Source organism: Peromyscus eremicus, chromosome 3, assembly GCF_949786415.1.
Source record: "Peromyscus eremicus chromosome 3, PerEre_H2_v1, whole genome shotgun sequence".
In the NCBI taxonomy this organism is placed as follows: domain Eukaryota; kingdom Metazoa; phylum Chordata; class Mammalia; order Rodentia; family Cricetidae; genus Peromyscus; species Peromyscus eremicus.
Window position 1 is genome coordinate 149,774,025 of NC_081418.1, and position 18,561 is coordinate 149,792,585.

Consider the following 18,561-nt stretch of genomic DNA (forward strand, 5'->3'; position numbering starts at 1 on the left):
TTGCTTCCCAGTCATAAGATGAATGGTTTCACTCCACCCATCCTTCCACCATAATGAGCTGCCTCATGACAGGCCTCCAAACCACACAGTCCAGTGACATAGACCAAAACCTCCAAAGCAGCTTGTCTGGAGCTACCATTTAATTCCTCCATTGAACAATCTTATAACCAATGGTTCCATACCACTCTGCTTACCGTTCTGGAAACCACAATGTGTCCAAATCAATAACTAATTTCTACCCTCTCAGAACTTGCTATGCCAGTAATTATGCCAAGTCTGATTTTCAAACTTACCAATATATAAAGGGGAGTTTTCAGATTTGGCAAAATCTTCTATATAGGAAATACCCAAGGGCATGATTGGTGTTTCACCAATTCCACGGATAAGATTTCCTATCATTACATATATCCACATTAAGGATTTAATTTCTTTTATGCACTCTACATTAAAACAAGAGAAAATTGAATGAGCATTTTGACAATCAATTGTTACTGACACTTAATTCAAAATTTTCTTTAAGTGTTTCTGGGTCACAAGCCCATGATGACCATCAAGTAACTTATATAACTATGCTGGCTGTGAATCTGTGAATCATTCCTACTGTGTATTTGAAAGAATAATTAGCAATGGAGTGAAGTGCTGTGGTGGAGCCAATTACCACTTGGGTGAAAGAGAAGATGCTATAGATAGACACCTCTTCAGTGTGACAATACATTGGTTGTGAGAACTTACACCATTGAAATAGGCAAAAAGTAAAAACTAGGACTTTACCCTCACCTCCAGGGACTCAGTTTTCCATCAACCAGTGAACCCAGTTAGTTAATATGTGTACCACCTCACTCCTTTATAACTCTGAGGAAGGAAAAGGAAAAAGGAGCATGCACATATGTGCATGTGTATCTGACAATTCATGCTGTACTGACACAACACAGAGAAGATTAATGGAAGTTTGAATTCCTGACAGCTTCAATTACTTTGTAGAAACTAAATATTTAACTGAATAGTACAAAATAGTAAACATACACTTTTTCTATAGATTCCATCTTTTACTATCAACCAGCAGATTGAATAGCAGATAATCAGAGGAATAACACAAACTAGGCCAAATGGACTTGAAAGGCAAAAGGAGGCATCTTTGAAGGTTTATATGTACCTCCCAAGTTTGTTCTAAGCTAAATGAACTTCCACTCCCTAGGGAAGCTTGACATTGTGTTACCAGGGAAGTTAAGGACAATGTACCCTGAACTCTGGACTGGACAGGGGTTGCTCATAAATGTCCTAAGCACTACTGGGTCATGAGGTCTAATTCTTATTTACTCCTGGTTAAAGCAAACCCAGTTTCCATCTCTAGGAATTCAGTTTCTTATCTTCTATCAACATGATGATTTCTGTCTACAGATCACAGGGAGACTCTCAAACCTCTTCTAAGGCAGAACTGAACATATCAGACACTGGGAAGAATCAAATCCTTTGCTGGTGCTCTGCACATGGGGAGATTTTAACTTATCCACCAAAATGCAAAGAGCACAAGGGGAGGTTTTTCAAAGGTCAGTGCAGGAGGTGAGAACAGGCTAGTATTGAGGCCACTGTTTCTGGTTGCTTTGCTTAGAGGGTTTCTGTGGCTCAGAGCTTCAGAGATGGCTGTTCTTTGACTCTCAAGTTACTTTGATCTCCACTGACTCCCTAAGAATAGTGGCAGTCCAAGTCTTGGAGATTGCTGTAATTTCTTTGGCATGGATCTTGCATAAGATGGAGATGTTCTGGCCTGAGGTGATTCTGCTGAGAGAATTCCAAACTATGAGTTCAGGAAATGTGTTGGGCTGTTAGCATATGTGGCTTTAAAAATACTTTTAAAAATATGGATGCAAATGTGTGTACCTTCATGTGCATATGTGCACCTTATGTGTCCAGTTGCCCAAGAGGGCCAGAAGAGGGCACCCAATTCCCCAGAACTGGAATGACAGGGGGTTGTGAGCAACCTGATGTCAGTGCTGGGAACCAATCAGGCCCTCTGTAAGAATGTTGTGGTGCTCTGAGTGGAAATATCCCCCAGAGGTTCCAATATTAAATAGTTAGTCTCCAGGTGATGGTGCTATTTGGAGAGGTGGAGGAAGACTGTCACTGGAGATGAGCTTCAAGAGCTTGAAGCCTCACTCTACTTCCAGTTTGCTCTTTCTGCCTCATGCTTATAGTTGAGATGTGAGCTCCTAATTTCCTGCTCCTGCTGCCGTCCTCCCCGGCATGATTGATCCTCACTCCTCTAGAACAGCCATTCTCAACCTGTGGGTCACATCTCTTTTGGGGGTCATATGACCCTTTCACAGGGGTCACCTAAGACCATCTGAAAACATAGATATACACTATGATACATAACAGTAGCAAAATTACAGCTATGAAGGAGCAACAAAAACAATTTTATGATTGGGGGTCACCACAATATGAGGAACTGTATTAAAGGTTTCCAGCATTAGGAAGATTGAGAATCATTGCTCTAGAATCATAAGCACAAATATATTCTTTTGTGTATAAGTTCCCATGGCCATGGTATTGTATTAAAAGAAAAGTAATGAATATATGCAATAAGTAATTTTTCACATCTGGCTGTGTCTATGAGTTCATGTACAGAGCTCTACAAGTCCCCATGGCTTTGATCCAATCATTGACTTGATTTGTTCATGGAGTCATATTATCTGTTGATAGAGTGATAAGACTGGCAGTGTTGAGAAGTACTGAAAGGTAGGAGGTGGGCCTAATTGGAGCAAGTGGGACATGGGGGTGGCATGTCCAGAGGAGCTATATCTTACCATTTCCTGTATCTCATTTTCTATTCTTCCTGCACAAAAAGGAAGTGAAGAACAGCATCACTCAACACTCATGTCATCATGATATTCTATCCATAAACGTGGAGCCAAATGACCATGGCTGAACCCTCTAAAACAGTGAGTAAAAACAAACCTTTCCTCCCTTGAGTTGTTCTTTGGAGTCTTGATCAGAGTGATGGGAAAATTGCTAATACAGCATATGAAGGGCAGGAGCCAGGACCACAGTGCCTGGGCCCATAGAAAGTCAGGAAAGCACCACTATTTGGTTGAAATGTAAAGTAATGCCAAAGAGTGAAAAGGAGACCAATAGAGAAGTTCCTGGGTAATCAAGCAATTCTGAACTGACATAGTTATGTGCCTTCCCATGGTACATCAAGTGCACAGCACAGATCTGGGAATGTTTCTTTCTGTCTGTAATTCTTATTTGTATAATCATTGTGATGGTTATTTTTTGTCAACTTGAGACAAATCTAGACATACCTGAGAAGAAAGGATCTCAATTGTCTATGTGACATTTTCTTCTTGGCCAATTGATGTAAGGTTGAACAGACCACTTTGGATGGTACTATCCCTGATTAGCTGGGACTAGACTGTATAAGAGGTAGCTGAGCGAGCCAGAGGAGCTTTGCGACATTCCTCAGTGGTCTCTGCTTTGGTCTGTACCTCTAGGTTCCTACTTTGGCTTCCCTCATGGTGGACTACAATTTAAAAGCTAGATAACTCTTTCCTTCCTGAGTTAGTTGTAGTCAGTGTTTTATTACAGCAACAGAAAACCAAACTAGACTAATCACATAGATCTCATCATGAGTCTAAATCCATCCTTCTAAGCCATTTTCCCTTGTGGGACTAAATTCAGCAATGGTGCTGGAGTGGATATCTTTGGCTTATTTTTAAAACACCCACTTTAGGAAACAAAGGAGTCTTAATAAGTATAGTCAAACTCAGGAGGCAGAGCACTCTGTTATTAGATAACTTCCTTTCCTGAAGAGGGAATTAAAGTTTGTCCATTTGTCTTACATGCCTACTAAACCCAGTGTCATATTCAAAGCCCTTAATAAAAGTGTATTCTGTGGCCCAGTCTTGAGCAGAAAGCAATAAGAAGCATTAGTCAACCTTTTGGGTCTGTCATTGGTGTTAAAGTCTTGGTTCTGTCTCCCGAACACAAGAAGCTGTTTGAGGACAAGTTGCTTGCAGGTGAAATTGTTTTTTCATATTCATATCTGTGTGGACACAGGAAACATTGCTGTGAGGAACTGAGTGCAATGAGAGCATCTGTAGATTACTGACTCCTGTTTCCTGAACACATAACATCCAGAGTCTGTGCAGACACATTTCCACAGGAGTCGTTGTCATCATCATAAACCCTATTGCAAGGCCAGCAAGATGACTTAGCAGGTAAAGTACTTGCTGTACAAGCCTGATGACCTGACTTCAATCCTGGAAATCACATAAGATGGAAAGAGAGGAATGACTCCATAAAGTTGTTTTCTGATCGCTACACTTGAACACACACACACACACACACACACACACACACACACACACACACTAAACAAACAAACAAACAAACAAATAAATGAAAATAAATAAATAAATAAGTAGAAACAGAAATCTGTATCTTTAAGCTGGACATGTAGTTCTAGGGCTAAACTCCATAAACAGGTTATGGGAGTCCGTGCCTGTCACCTTAGCACTTTGGAGGTGGAGATAGGAGCATCAGAAGCTCAAGGTCACCCTCAGCTACGCAGCTATTTTGAGACCAGAGTGGGCTTTACAATAGCCTATCTCAAATAACAACAAAATAAACAAACAAAAAACAAAACCCCTCAAAATTTAAAAAACCTGAATGAATGAAAATAAGTAATAAATCATCAAAAGAACTCAATAATCACCAAAAATGTGCCCCTTCTTTACAGTTAGCTCTCATCTCTACATGTAGGTGACATGGCTTTCAGTTCTCTAAAATCAACTTCCTATGATATCTAAATGAATATTTCCTAGAAATCATTGGTGTGAGACAGAACAAAAACAAGAAAGAAAAAGAGACTCACTAAAGTAGAACTGAGAAGACAAAATTTTTAGAAAGACACAAAACAACACAACAAATCAAGACACCTGCTCTGTATTCTCTGAGCTGTGGTCCTATCCTTCTTTCTGAGAATTCAAACAATCAATCTCCTGTGTGTTCATTAACTCCAGCAGAAGAAAAAGTCCACATGTCCTAACAAGAGATGACATTACCCATCATCTGACCATGCAGTGTCATGGGGACAAATGTGCTAATAAACTGTGGTCATTTAACTCGATCAAATAGCCAAGGATCAGCTTGTCCTAGAAAGAAAATGACAGAATGCAACAGTAGAGGAGAATGTGTCAGGTAAGTCCCTCTCCATTGTAGGCATGCTGGATTTCACTTATTTATTTATTTGTTTCTTTCTTTCTTTATTTCTAAGTGTTTTTTTTTTAAGAGAGACAACCAGAGAAAACCATGGGCTGCTGAATTGTCCATGAATAGGGAGGTACGCTTCCCCAAATTCTAATTTCTATGCTGCATACTATAACACAGAAGTAAGGATTACTTCCTCTTAGAACAACTGACTGATGTCCCCACATAGTTTGCCAGTGAAGTGTGGACAAGAGCCTATGTCTCTCTTCTCATGACCCAGTGAGGATAGATCAGCTTCAAAGAATTATCACTCTTTGAAGAAGGTAGGAAAACATAATAATTGTCAAATATTTCTTAACATTAACATGAATAGAATAGAAAGTAAAAAATAATTTTAAAATTCCATTCACATATTTTCAGTTCCCTGCAAAAACACAGAGGCTAAAATATCCTTCCTTTCGTTTATTATCCACTTAAAATTTGGTTGTCTACTCAAGGTCCATTTATTCCCCAAATGACAATAAAATGGCAGAAAAAAGGTATCAAAATAGAAAAGAGGAATGGCCATTTCCTCACAAATAAAGACATTTAGATATGAAGATGTAACTTAATTGGTACATTGGTGCCTGGCAAATACCAATCCTGGGTTTGAACCTGAGCACGAAATAAAAGCAAGTATCCTAGCACTCAGGAGATAGAGACAAGAGGATCAGAGTTCATGATTATCCTTAACTACAGAGTAAATTCAAAGCCAGCCTGAGCTACAGGAGACTTGATTTCAAAAAATAAAGAAAGAAACAAACAAAAACAAAAGTCTTGTGAGATACCAGGTGCCTCCATGTGTACAGGTGCTTGTGTACAAGCCTGACAACCTAGATTGCATTCCAGGACCTACAGAGTGGGCAGAGAGAACGTACTCCTGAGAGTTGTTTCCTGACCTCACACAAAAGCACACACACTCCACCACCACAACAGATACAACAAAATAGATAAAAATAAAAAACTGTAAATAAGAGATTGAAAGTGTGGGCAACTTAAACTCAATCAAATCTTGAGATTGGGATGTGGATGTCAGAATGACCACCGAATCAGAAGGTAAGGGGAATATAACCATCATGCTTCAGGTACCAACAGGGTATGTTCCAGGTCTCCACTGAAAGCTGCATGATGAAGCTCCCAATTCAGGGCCTGGCTGGACACACAAAGCAAAATCTAAAGTGTGGGTTTAAGTGCACATAAGGAATAGGTAGATCCTCAGACTCATCCTCCATCTCTCCAAGTGGAAATGCTCACAGACAGGAGAGGAGCCAAACTGGTACAATGAGGACACAGGACAAAAAGGAGGAACACTAGGTTGTAAAACTCCACACACTAAAAGATGATGTTCTCATTCCTTTCTGGATGGTAGTCAGTTTCTACCTCTTTAGCAAGTGCAGAGAATTCCTACCTAGGATCACAAGTTACACATATTTCTGAGATAGCTCAAAATCAGCTAGTCCAGCTCAGTCACCACCCAGTGCAGCTCAATTACCACCCAGCCTAGCTTAGTTACTGTCCAGTCCAGCTCAATCATCAGCCAGTCCAGCTTACTCACCATCAGTCCAGCTTAGTCATCAGCCAGTCCGGATAATTCACAAGCCAGTCCAGCTTAATCACCATCCAGTCCAGCTTAATCACCATCCAGTCCAGCTCATTTACCATCCAGTCCAGATAAATCACCAGCCATTCCAGCTTAATCACCACCGGTCCAGCTCATTTACCATCCAGTTCAGATAAATCACCAACCAGTCCAGATTAACCACCAGCCACTCCAGCTCAATCACCAGCCAGTCCTGTCTCAACCACCTGTTGACTCATCCTACTGAAAAAGCCAAAAGACTCCCATTAACCAAGTCTATACTTGTATACAGAATTTCTAGTTAGCTTTCTGTTGTTATTCTTTCTTATATGTGAACAAATAACCAAGTGTCATCTACAGGGGACACTCTATTATAGTAAGTCAAAGACAAATAATAGGTACACTCGAAGGGGCCAGAGACATGCAGACAGATGAAGAGAGTCACACAGGAAAAGACATTGAATTCAAAAATAACAAGATGTCCCCTCAGAAGAGATATTTGAGGTAGAGAGGAGTTCTTGAAAATAAAAATTCAGAAATATGCTAATACCAGTTACAAGCCCATTGAAGAGCCTGGATGACAAAGATAAATCTCCCAGGAAGTACCCAAGATATGAGAAGACATCAAGTTAGAATGATGGCAAGATATGAATGAAATCTAGGATGCCAGTGCTCAAATAGGAGCTGAAGAAGAGGGTGAGAAGGAAGAAGGTATCTTCAAGGAGAAGAGGAAAAAAAGTACAAAAACTTTACAGACTGTCCTGACTGAAGGCACCCGATGGAGGTGCAAAGATCATAAACCAATTGTCATCAATGTCAGACAGTGGAGCTAAAAGAGAAACCAGTCACAGGAGTTAGAACACTAATTCTAATTCCAAAACACACAAACTTTGAGGCAATGTCTCCAAAGGCTGTAGGGATTTTTTTTTCTGTACAGAAAGAAGTGAGGGAGAGTAAAGAGGGAAACAGAGTAGGATGCTCTTTCAGTGACTGTGTAAGAGCAAGAAAGAGGTGAAACAAGGTAGTTGTGGGGGCTCATCCTTGTAGTACCAACACTTGGAGGGCTGAAACAGGAGGATCACCAAGACTTTGAGGACAGCCTGAGCTACATAGTGAATTCCAGCCCGGGCTATATAGCAAGACCCTGTCACAAAAACAAATCAGGACTGGAGAGATGGCTCAGTGGTTAGTAGCCCTTGTTCTTGAAGAGGATCTGGGTTCATTTTCTAGCACCTACATGGTAGCAGACAACCATCTCTAACTCCACTTTCTGGGGAAATGACACCCTTCTGATCTCTGTGGGCCCCAGCCGCACACATGGTTCACATGTATACATGCAGGGAAAACACTGACACACATCAAATTGATGAAAGATTTTAAAAACAAAAGGAAAGACAGAAGAAGAAAATAATGAAGAAGAGTAGGGGGAGGAAGGAGGAAGAAGAAGAGGAGGGAAGAAGTCAGACAAATTCATAAGGAAAGAATGACGGGGAATTACAAGGAAATGGCACTGAGCTGGCCTAGAGGTTTGCAGTTCAGAGGCAGGTGGAGAAGAGCAGACACCAGCGAGAGGCACGCCCCGGACAACCATGCAGCCCTAACCTGTACTGAGGGATGTTCACCCTGCCAGTCTGTGAGGGCTAGGGAGACAGTGAGAGACTCAGAGAGTCAATCTAATGGGGACATGAGCTAAGTATTCAGTCTAGATAAAGAATTGAGCTCCATAACAAAGAATAGCATGACTCTGTGGTAGATAACACTATTTTTATATCATTTAATATTAAAGTATCAAAAATTAACAAGACACACAGGCAAAAAGAAGAAAGAACTGAAACTCTCTTCAGAAAGCAGAAAAGAGAGTAAGAGACAGCATAATTTAACTTTTATAATTTACTGTGTAAGACAATCTGGTAAGCATGAAAATAAAAATCAATATTCACATTGGTCTATCTCTTGCCAACCTGTGATTATGTCAAACAGTAGACCCCTTGTAACTGGAGTGTCTAATAACCCTGATGAAGGACTCAGCACAAGCTTTGGCAGATTCAGAGAATCTGTTCAGGTGTCTCAACTTCATGAAAGCAATGTCTCAAATTCCCACTTCACAATTGACTGGATTGGACCTTAAAAAACAGACCCCATGTTACAACATACACAAATCATACAGGCAGAGCAGAGACCATGTCTTCTAAATTCCATATTAGCATTCTGTACCTTGTGTGAGCATTGCTACTTCCAGGGAAGAAATTCTGAGCCTCATTTCCTTTAGGGAAAATATTGAACCTAAAATTTAATCAAAGACTGGAGTACTCACCGGCCCATCAGGAAATGAGGTAGCGATATTAAGAAACACCCGAGGCCCATAACTGCACATCCAACACCAATCACAATAGGTCTGTGCAATTTTGTTCCAAAATAACTCACGAATATAACCAACAAAAGGTTTCCTAGGAGAGGAGAATGAGAATGTTTGTTTCAGTAAAGTAATAGCAGATCTTAGTCAACAGCCTCTCCAGCATTTGGACTCTAGAGTAAATTTTTAACAACTACCTTAAGGATACAGGATGGGTGCTTGGGAGCTTTGGGCATTGTTTAATATATATATATATATAAATTTAATATATATATATATATATCAATATATATAATATATATATATCAATTGTGACCCTGAGGGAGGGTTCTGCTCCATTTTTGGAGAATATTAAGGGCTTTTTCGGGATTATCCAGCCCTTGGGAATGGATACAAAAGCAGGTGTCAGCCTACACATCACCTCTGACCTCTCCTCTCATGTCTGCTCTATGCAGAGTCAAATGGATTCATGGTTTTTAACTTAATAATTAAAAACCCCTTTATACTCAACATGGCCAGGCTGGATATCTGCTTCTATTGTCACATCTTCCTTAGACCAGGTAATAGTGTTAACAGAGAGAAAGTCAGAGTCCTAACCCTCCAACTGGGACTTAGGTCTAGATTGCAGGAGTCCATCTCTGTGGTTTAGGAGAAAGCTTAGGTTTAAAGAAACTCAGTGGGAAACACTATTCTGACAGAGAGGCCTTTGATAAAGATGTTAAGAGATGAAAGAGCCAGTGTGGCCTGGTGGCACAGACCTGTTACAGGGAGGATAAGAGAAGACTACAAGATCAAAGTCAGCCTGGTCCGCAGAGTGCATTCAAGACCAGCCTGGGCATCTTACTGAGAACTTCCTCAAAATAAAGAGTAAATAAAGGGGCTGGAGATAGAGTGATAGAACGTTTGCCTCATGTGTGGGAGGCCCTAGGCCCAATCATCAGTATTATTTACAGAAAGAAAAGGGGAACTGAAATAAGCAAATATAAGTAAGCTTTCCACAAAATACATATTTTTAGTTTAATGAAGAATATTTACCCTGCTTATACTGTACATAAAGGAAAGATCAGAAAATTCAAACACACTTCTTTAATGACAGCAAATCTCTCAGTGATCTTAAATATTTCAAAGATATTTGAAGACTGTTTTTCTTCCAATTCTATTTCTCTCTAGTCTGCTTTCTATGTAGAAGAGATGGTGCATTATTTTGAATGGTATGTGCCCCACCTCTGCATGCTTATTACCCCATCTCTCTCCTAAGTCCCTGTCATTGAGGTCATCATTCAGAAGGTAATGTCTCAGGATACTCATTGTTTGAAGTCTCTGGGTATATTTCTAATCTATTGCTGCACAACAAGAACACACAGAATCTTGTCTGAAATCGCTATTGTTTGAGAGAAAAAGCATCCCTTCCTCATATTAGGCTTAGATTGCCTTTTACATTGACTTTTACATGGCTGTGTCCCTCAAATAATTGGTAGGAAGGTGTTGGGAGAGAGGTAAGGTGTTTTCCAGGCTAGGAGAATGTTGCTTGCAAAACTACCTGGGTAAAAGCCTACTGAATGCTGCATTCACTGGCCAATGTGAATTACTTCTTCTCACAAATATTTCAATATAAGACTTCCCCTTAAGTCACCTGGCACAGCCAGTAGTGGTATTGTTACTATTTTTTACTTTAAATAGGACTTTTTAACCTTTAGTTTAAAACCCACAGAGTTCACAGAAATTAGAGTTTTCCATGGACTTGAGTGAGAATTATTTTAAATTATCATTAACTGGGCATTTGTGTTTCTGTTCATGGTAGTGTAGGAAGCAGTAGTGATATGAGGAGCCATGATTCTGTCACCAATAGACATATAAATGGTGGCTTCTGACATTGTGGTTGTTGTAAAGGGCCATGCAACCAATAATTACTTGAAAATCAGATGTAGATAATTTTTGCCTTATTAAAAAGCACAAATATTCCTTCCAAACAAGATGTTTAAATGTTCTGATAATTATACTTCAGTGTAACTGCATTCCTTTTTACCTATATAGTTTCCTTTTGAACAGCTAAAGTATTATCCAGAAATCAGATGTCATTGAGTTTTCAGTATGAGTCCTCAGCATAGAAAGGTCAATACCCTCTTCCAATCCCATACCTGCTCACTGCCACCTGAGGAATAAAAGACACACTCCAGAACAAGCCACAGTCTTTACACATTTCTCATCCCTGCAACATCTCTCCAGGATCATGTTCTAACACATTTCACCTTCCCATAATACAGGGCTGGCTACATCCCCTTACACACCATTTGATGGTTCATCCTCCATACAAATCTCCCCTTCACATTTACCTGTCCACTTCTCCACCTGGAAAAACTTTACTTCTTCAGGAGACTGACCTCCCTAGCACAATGTGTTCTGTAAGACCTTGGATAACCAATGGGCTGCACTTGCTGCATCTAACACACAAGAACATGACTGAATCTGTGAAAGGTCTATGGAAGGCGTTCATCCTGACTGCACTGTGAAGTCCAAGGACACAGGGGGCAGAGCAAGCACTAAGGAGATTGATCCTGAAGACAGGAGGGAGCATCCTCAGTGTGGGTTCGCTACTTCACAGTCCTGGTTCTCTATTCTGTTTGGATTAAATACATTAAAGACAATTTCACCTTGAAGGAAGTAAATAAGAAGAATAAGAGGCTTCCAGGTCACTTTGTCTAAAGAGGGCATCTTTCCCTCCTTCACCCTTTATACTCTCATATCCCAGTTCTTTACACAAATTCAGGGGCTAAAGTTCATTCACTCTTCTTAGCAATTGTGTCTGACACAATTCAAACACAGGAAAGCACCCTCATCTTACAAGTGACTAGGAGTGGAGAGCTGCCAACCTCACCGACACAGTGGGGGAAGAGAAGCGCTTGCTCCCTTCTTCAGTTTCTCCAGGCTCCTACAGCAACCTTGTAAAATGCCAAAGAAAAGCCCTGAGCTTCTCTTTTGATTCAACAAATGATAGAATTAGATATTAACACTCTAAATCTTATGTCAGTTGTCAGAAAAAAAAGGGACCATATCAGGGTATATGGCAAAAATTAGGTGCTATCCTGGGGATATTTAAATAATGGTTTCTTCACACCCAAGCTAAGCTATTCAATCACATCAGGAAGCATGTAACTCAGTTAAATCAAATAGTCTAAGGCAGGAAATGAGGAGAGAATGTTAATATATAATAATAAGTAAATATAAAAATAACTCACCAATTTCAAAGCTCCCATTGATCAATCCAACTATAGATGTGGGGATATTGAATTGTCTCTCTATTTGTGTGAGCATGGAATTCATGTAAGCTCCTGATAGTGATTTGGCTACATATGCCATTGTTAATGAAAACAGAAACACCTAGGAAGAAAAACGTTTCAGAAAAAGTGAGGACTTTGTTTTCTAATTATATATCTTCTATCTACTGACAAAAAGGCCTCTACCATGAAATATAGGATTGTATGCAACTTAAACAGACCTTGAACATGGAAGAAGCCTTAAAGTGTAATCTCTGCTCTATCACTGTCCTAACTCTGGTGTAGTGGTATTTGTTCCACCCATGACCTTGGTCTATAGGGCCCAAAGGAGGTGGTGCTTCTTGCCCTTGTACATGACCTCTTAAAAAGAGATGAGAGAGGGACCATGTCGTCCTGAGAGAGGTGGCTCAGAGGTTAAGGACACTGACTAATGCTCCAGAGGAACCAAGTTCAATTCCCAGGTCGTTGGGAGTCCGATCATGCCAGGATAAATAAATAAAAGGAAGAAGGGACCACATGACCCCTCTCATCTCTTCTTAAGAGGTCATGTGCAAGGGCAAGAAGCACTGCCTCCTTCAGGCCCTATAGCCCAAGGCCATGGGTGGAGCAAATACCACTACACTCTGGAAAAGCAGGGTTAGAATAGCTGGTTAGCAGTGATGAGTTTTGTGGGTGGATATGGTTTTGCTCATGTATCAGTGTACCTTATTCACACAGAAAGACATGGAGTTATTCTATGTAAGATGCAGCTATTGACGGCTATATACTATTTATGCAGGACAAATGTTGTCCACTTTACGGAAGGGAAGTAACAGAACACAGAATTACACCATGGCATTATTTCTGCAGCAAGCCTACTATGTTCCATCTGCAGGAATGACTGGTTTCTGGATATCTTTGGTCAGTTCAACACCTTGACTTCTTTATGTTCTTGAGAACAAGCTACATTCTCACTGCTGGAGGCAATATGACCTGTTTTATTTTTCTTCCTGGGGCAATATGCCCTATAACCCTTTATCTCAGTAGTCCAAGTTGTGTTCATGGCATGTAAACACAGGTCAGAACATTTTGGGGGTCTCTTGGGTTCAGGATGAAATGTGGCTGTGTCCTGATAATACTCCTCCCTACCTGCCTTTTACTAATGAACTCACTTGGAGTGATATAGTAAACAAGATCCCTGTTTCCCTTATCTTCCAGTAGCTGGTTGATGGCAAATGTCATCATCCCAGCTTCTGGAACTTCTGTGTTATCTCTTCTGAAATAATAGGTAAATTATACTGTGTTAGATGAGTATTTACTGCTTGGAATATTTTGTCATAAGAACCAATTAATATGGATTAACCTATGCAGAAAAGTACACAAAAAATAAATAAAATGGCAAATGTGAACACCAAGTTCCATATAGCTTAAAAGTATTCTAGAAGTTTGTCTTTTGACACTAAATGGCATTAGCAGAGATGTTCTCTCTTCCCACTACAGATCTTTCATAGGGTGTGATTGACACTTGATAATTTAAACATAAGTTTTATAACTCAGGTCCTATACTTAAGCACACAGTCTATTAAATTTTTAAAAATTAAACTTTGGAAGATCATTTATTCAATTTGTTTTTGAAGAAGAAATCTAAGCAGGTACTGAGCACACTACTCCTTCTCTAAAGCATTTGGTTCTGGGGAGAAAGTGAAAGAAACCAGTGTCCATGCTGATTCAGGTCCACTGCTCCCCAACATCTGTATTTACAAACCCAGTCCTGCTGACTGTTCACCTCAGCACTCTAGAGTCTGAAGCAAACTCCTTTAAAGCAGACTTTTCATTCTTCCTAAGGGAGCTCTCTTTTTTCTTTTTTTCTTTCATCCTTTCTTTTTTTGTGTATGTGTGTGCATGTTAGTGTAGGATGAGTTTATGTGTGAATATGCACATGGAGAGACAGAAGACAGCCACAGGTGTAATATCTCAAGATTTATACATTTTTTTAATAACAAGGATTCTCACCTGCCTAGAATTAGCCCAGGAGGCAAAGCTGGGTGTCTGTGAGCACCAAGTATCTGCTGACTCCATGTCCCCCACACTGGGATTGTAGTTAGTGTCACTATGCCTAGTTTCTATGTAGGCTTGGGAACTGAACTCAGTCCTCCTGCTTCCATGGCAAGTATTTTACTGATTGAGATATCTCCTGCCCCCTTGAGAAATTTTCCATTCTTTTCTTTAGTAAATTTTATTAACTGAATTTACTCATTGGTGATTTCATACATACATGGCATCTCTGATTATTACTTTCTTCCTCTCTTCTCCCCCTCTCTTCCCCATCAACACCTTAGTTCCTACAAGTTCTTTTCCAAGGTTCATGAGTTTTGGTTTAGGTTTTTTTTTTGTTCCATGTAGCTTAACTGGGCCATCTGTGTAGGCACTGGGTTAGAACTAACCAGTGGTGCCTGGTGAAGTCATCAGTGCATGCATGACTGAAGGTCATTAAGACCATCATTCCCCCTGTCCTGGGACACTTTTCTTAAAAATTATATTTCTAAACTTAAGAAGCAGGAGCTTCAGTCTGGCACTGTAGAGAATTTGACCACCCTAACATTTTAAATAGTTCTAAATTCAGAGCAGTCTAATTTATTTTTAAACAATTACTTCTAAATTTTGACTTGTAAACTCATGGTTTTAACATTTTCCCATAACATCCACACCAATATCTACTATTGCTAAACTCCAAAGTATCTGTGGTGGTTTGAATAGGAATGGTCCCTATAAACTCAGATTTGAATGCTTGGCCACGAGGTAGTGGCACTATTAGGAGCTGTGGCCTTGTTGGAGGAAGTGGGTCAATGAGGGTGGGCTTTCAGGTTTCAGAAGCTCTAGCCAGGTCCGGTGTCACTCTCTTCCTGCTGCCTGCCAATCTGCATGTAGAACTCTTGGGTCCTTCTCTAGAACCACATCTCCCTTGGGCCCCCATACTTCCCACCATTACAATTATGAACTAAACTTCTGAACCTGGAAGCCAGCCCCAATTAAATGTTTCCCTTTATGAATTGCAGTGGTCATGGTGTCTCTTCACAGCAATAGAAACCCTAATAAGACAGTAACCACAGACAAACTTTGAGAAGTAGTATTCATAATGATAGATGATGATATTTCTCAATAAATGCTATTAATGTTAGTAACTAATAATCATTATACTAAGCTTTGAAGTTGAAGATGTGGCTCAGCAGTTAAGATCACTGGCTGCTCTTGCTGTGGACCTGGGTTCAGTTCCTAGCACCCACATTGTGGTTTATAAGCACCTGTAACTCCAGTTCCAGGTTATCCAACACCTTCTTCTGGCCTTTAAGGACACCAGACATACAAGTGGTGTACCAATATACATGAGGGTAAAATGTCCCTATACATACAATAAAACATAAATTTAAAGTAATTAACATATTTTACAGTGGAGAAGGAGGTATAGATCAGTGATAGAGGAGCTGTGTGTGTGAGCATCTGGGTCTAATCGATCATACCACCAGTATAGGATGGCACTGAAGGGTAAGAACTCACGCACATACCAAGACAGACACACACATACAGATACACATAACACACACACACACACACACACACACACACACACACACACACACACACACACACATGAGTCTCAGAATGATATTTTTATCTAACATGTAGGGCTACCATTACCCTTTTCAGATGAAATACACTTAAGTATACACAATCTGCACCAACTGTACAAAGTGACACATCTAGTATGCATCTGGCAAAGGTCATGAATCAGGGGACCTGGGCTCCTCAGAATAATGTGATAACTTGAGAGGGTTGGTTTTCAATAATTCATGCATCACTACAGGTAAAAACACTTTCCAGGGCTGTGTCTGAGGCCTCCTTATCTTTTACATTAATGAATGGAGTCCACTACATGTGACTAAGGTAAAGGAGCTTGTGATGGGATGACTGAGGAGGCAGAAGCTTAGAGAGGAACCTATGAAGGACCAGTGCTCAGATTCCTTGGGTTAATACAAGTTCACATTTGGTGATGCAAAGATGACTTTGGAACTAATAGAAGGACAATTATCTCTAAACTACTGAAAACCACCAAAACAGTGAACAGAGTAGACATTTTTCTTACAAAACAATGATTGTAGTATTGCCAAACCTTGAAGAAAATATTTGTCTGACTAGATCATGAAGTCAACATAGCACTTCTGTTGGGGAACTATTTCCCAGATATTACCCCTGACCTTCTGTCAAGAACCCCTGATGGCTGAGTACTAGGTAGACCTCTGAGCTCAGACTAAATTGTAACACAACATAATACACACCTAAAACACTTTAAACCCCATCCTCCATTAAGACCCTCTAAATCAATGATTCTCAACTGTCCTAATGCTGTGCACTTTAGTACAGTTCTTCATGTTCTGTTGATTCCAACCGTAAAATTATTTTTATTTGCTAATTCAAAACTGTAATTTTCCTACTGTTAGGAATTGTAACGTGAAGATCTCTGTTTTCCAATGGTCTTAAGTGACCCCTGTGAAAGAGTCTTCAACCCCCTAAAGGGTCATGACTCACAGATTGAGAATCTCTCCTCTAAATTAGTCTGATAAATCTTCCTGGATGAATAATCCTGGTTAGACATCCATTAATTATAAAACCAACTTCTTTACATCAATAAATTAACAACACATTAGGCAAAATGGCTTTTATGTTGGAAAATTTCATATAAGCTGAGCAACATTACAAGGACTTTCAATGCTTGTTTTAAAAGATTCTCATGCATACATCTAAATAATACATACCTTCATCGTGGAAAAGCATCCTCCCCCATGGGTTACAACCCTTTTCTTGGTTTCTCCCATGTTCTTCTGATTGTTTCCAGATGTTTTTGCTTACCGCTGTCTTTTCCAAAAAAATCAAACAGTTATTAAATAAATTATATACTGAACTGTAATGAGCCATTCTCATAAAAGGGGAAAAAAAACCTTTCTTAGGTGTCTTAGTCATGCTTTCTCTTGCTGTGATAAAATACCAGGACCAAAAGCAACTTAGAGGGGAAAGGGTTTATTTTAGCTCACAGTTCTACCTCACAGTTTGTCACTGATGAAAGTCAGGGAAGGAATTCATGGCAGCAACCTGGATGTAGGAGCAGATGCCAGGGTCATGGAGGAATGTTGCTTATTGCTTTGTTCCTCATACCTTGTTCAGCCTGCTTTCTTAAACAACTCAGGACTGCCTACCTAGGGATGGTCCCACCCACAGTGAGCTGGGCCCTCCCATATCAAATTTTAACTGAGAAAATGCAATCAGGCTATCTCTTGGGACATTTTCTCAATCGAGGTTCCTTCCTCCCAAATGATCCTAGCCTATGTCAAGCACAACTGTGGAGGTGGATCAGCGGATAACAAGTTCGGTTCCTAAGTTTGAGGATCTCAATTTGAATTTTTAGCAACCAAGTAAAACCAGGACTTCCTCTGCACCTACCTATAACCCCAACACTGGGAGGACCTAGACAGCAGAATCACTGCAGCATGCCAACCTAGCACTCTAACCAAATGAACAACAGACAAGTTCAGTGAGTAGACTTCATTAAAAAACCTAATGTGGAGCATTCTAGAGGAAGACATTCAGCATTGACTTGTGGTCTCCATAATATGCACACCTGTATATGTGCACCTGCACCTGCACACATACTTATGTATATACACAAACCATACATACATATTCACTACATACACACACAGGCTCTCACACACAAAATCTCTTGAATAGGAACAATTTAACCAATACCTTGAATATTATAAAATGTTTCTAGGAAGATTTTTATCCTGACTAACCTAGAAAATAATTCCATAGGGGAAGATTGGTTTGTTTGATTTCTATTGAAAAATGGTGATATTAAAGCTAGCCTCAGAGCTTATTAGGCTCTGACCTCAGGCTAATGACAACATGATTAAAATAAAGCTTTTCAATTCTTTAGCAAAGCAAATTAGATCCAGGTGATGCCCTTTGAACTCACTTGAAGGCTGCAGCCTTTAAGAACTCAAAGACATCCACTGTGTTTGTTCTCAATCTCTGCCTCACTGAGCTCACAAAGGCCCTTTAACCAGGCTTCCTTC

General features: G+C 40.0%; 1 protein-coding gene across 3 annotated transcripts in view; it reads right to left on the bottom strand.

Moving 5' to 3' along the window:
* Positions 1 to 17,304, bottom strand: part of LOC131907491 (solute carrier organic anion transporter family member 1A5-like) — a 39,683-nt gene extending 22,379 nt beyond the window's left edge. For 2 of the 3 annotated variants that reach the window (XM_059258744.1, XM_059258745.1), the window contains exons 1-5: positions 17,245 to 17,304; positions 12,416 to 12,557; positions 9,141 to 9,273; positions 3,936 to 4,042; positions 294 to 440 (exon numbers count right to left, since the gene is read on the bottom strand). In XM_059258744.1, the coding sequence (XP_059114727.1) occupies positions 294 to 440; positions 3,936 to 4,042; positions 9,141 to 9,273; positions 12,416 to 12,557; positions 17,245 to 17,304 (589 nt within the window). Of the gene's footprint in view, positions 1 to 293; positions 441 to 3,935; positions 4,043 to 9,140; positions 9,274 to 12,415; positions 12,558 to 17,244 lie in introns of those variants that run through there. The other variant, XM_059258746.1, reaches the window with a different exon arrangement.
* Positions 17,305 to 18,561: the final 1,257 nt, after the last annotated feature.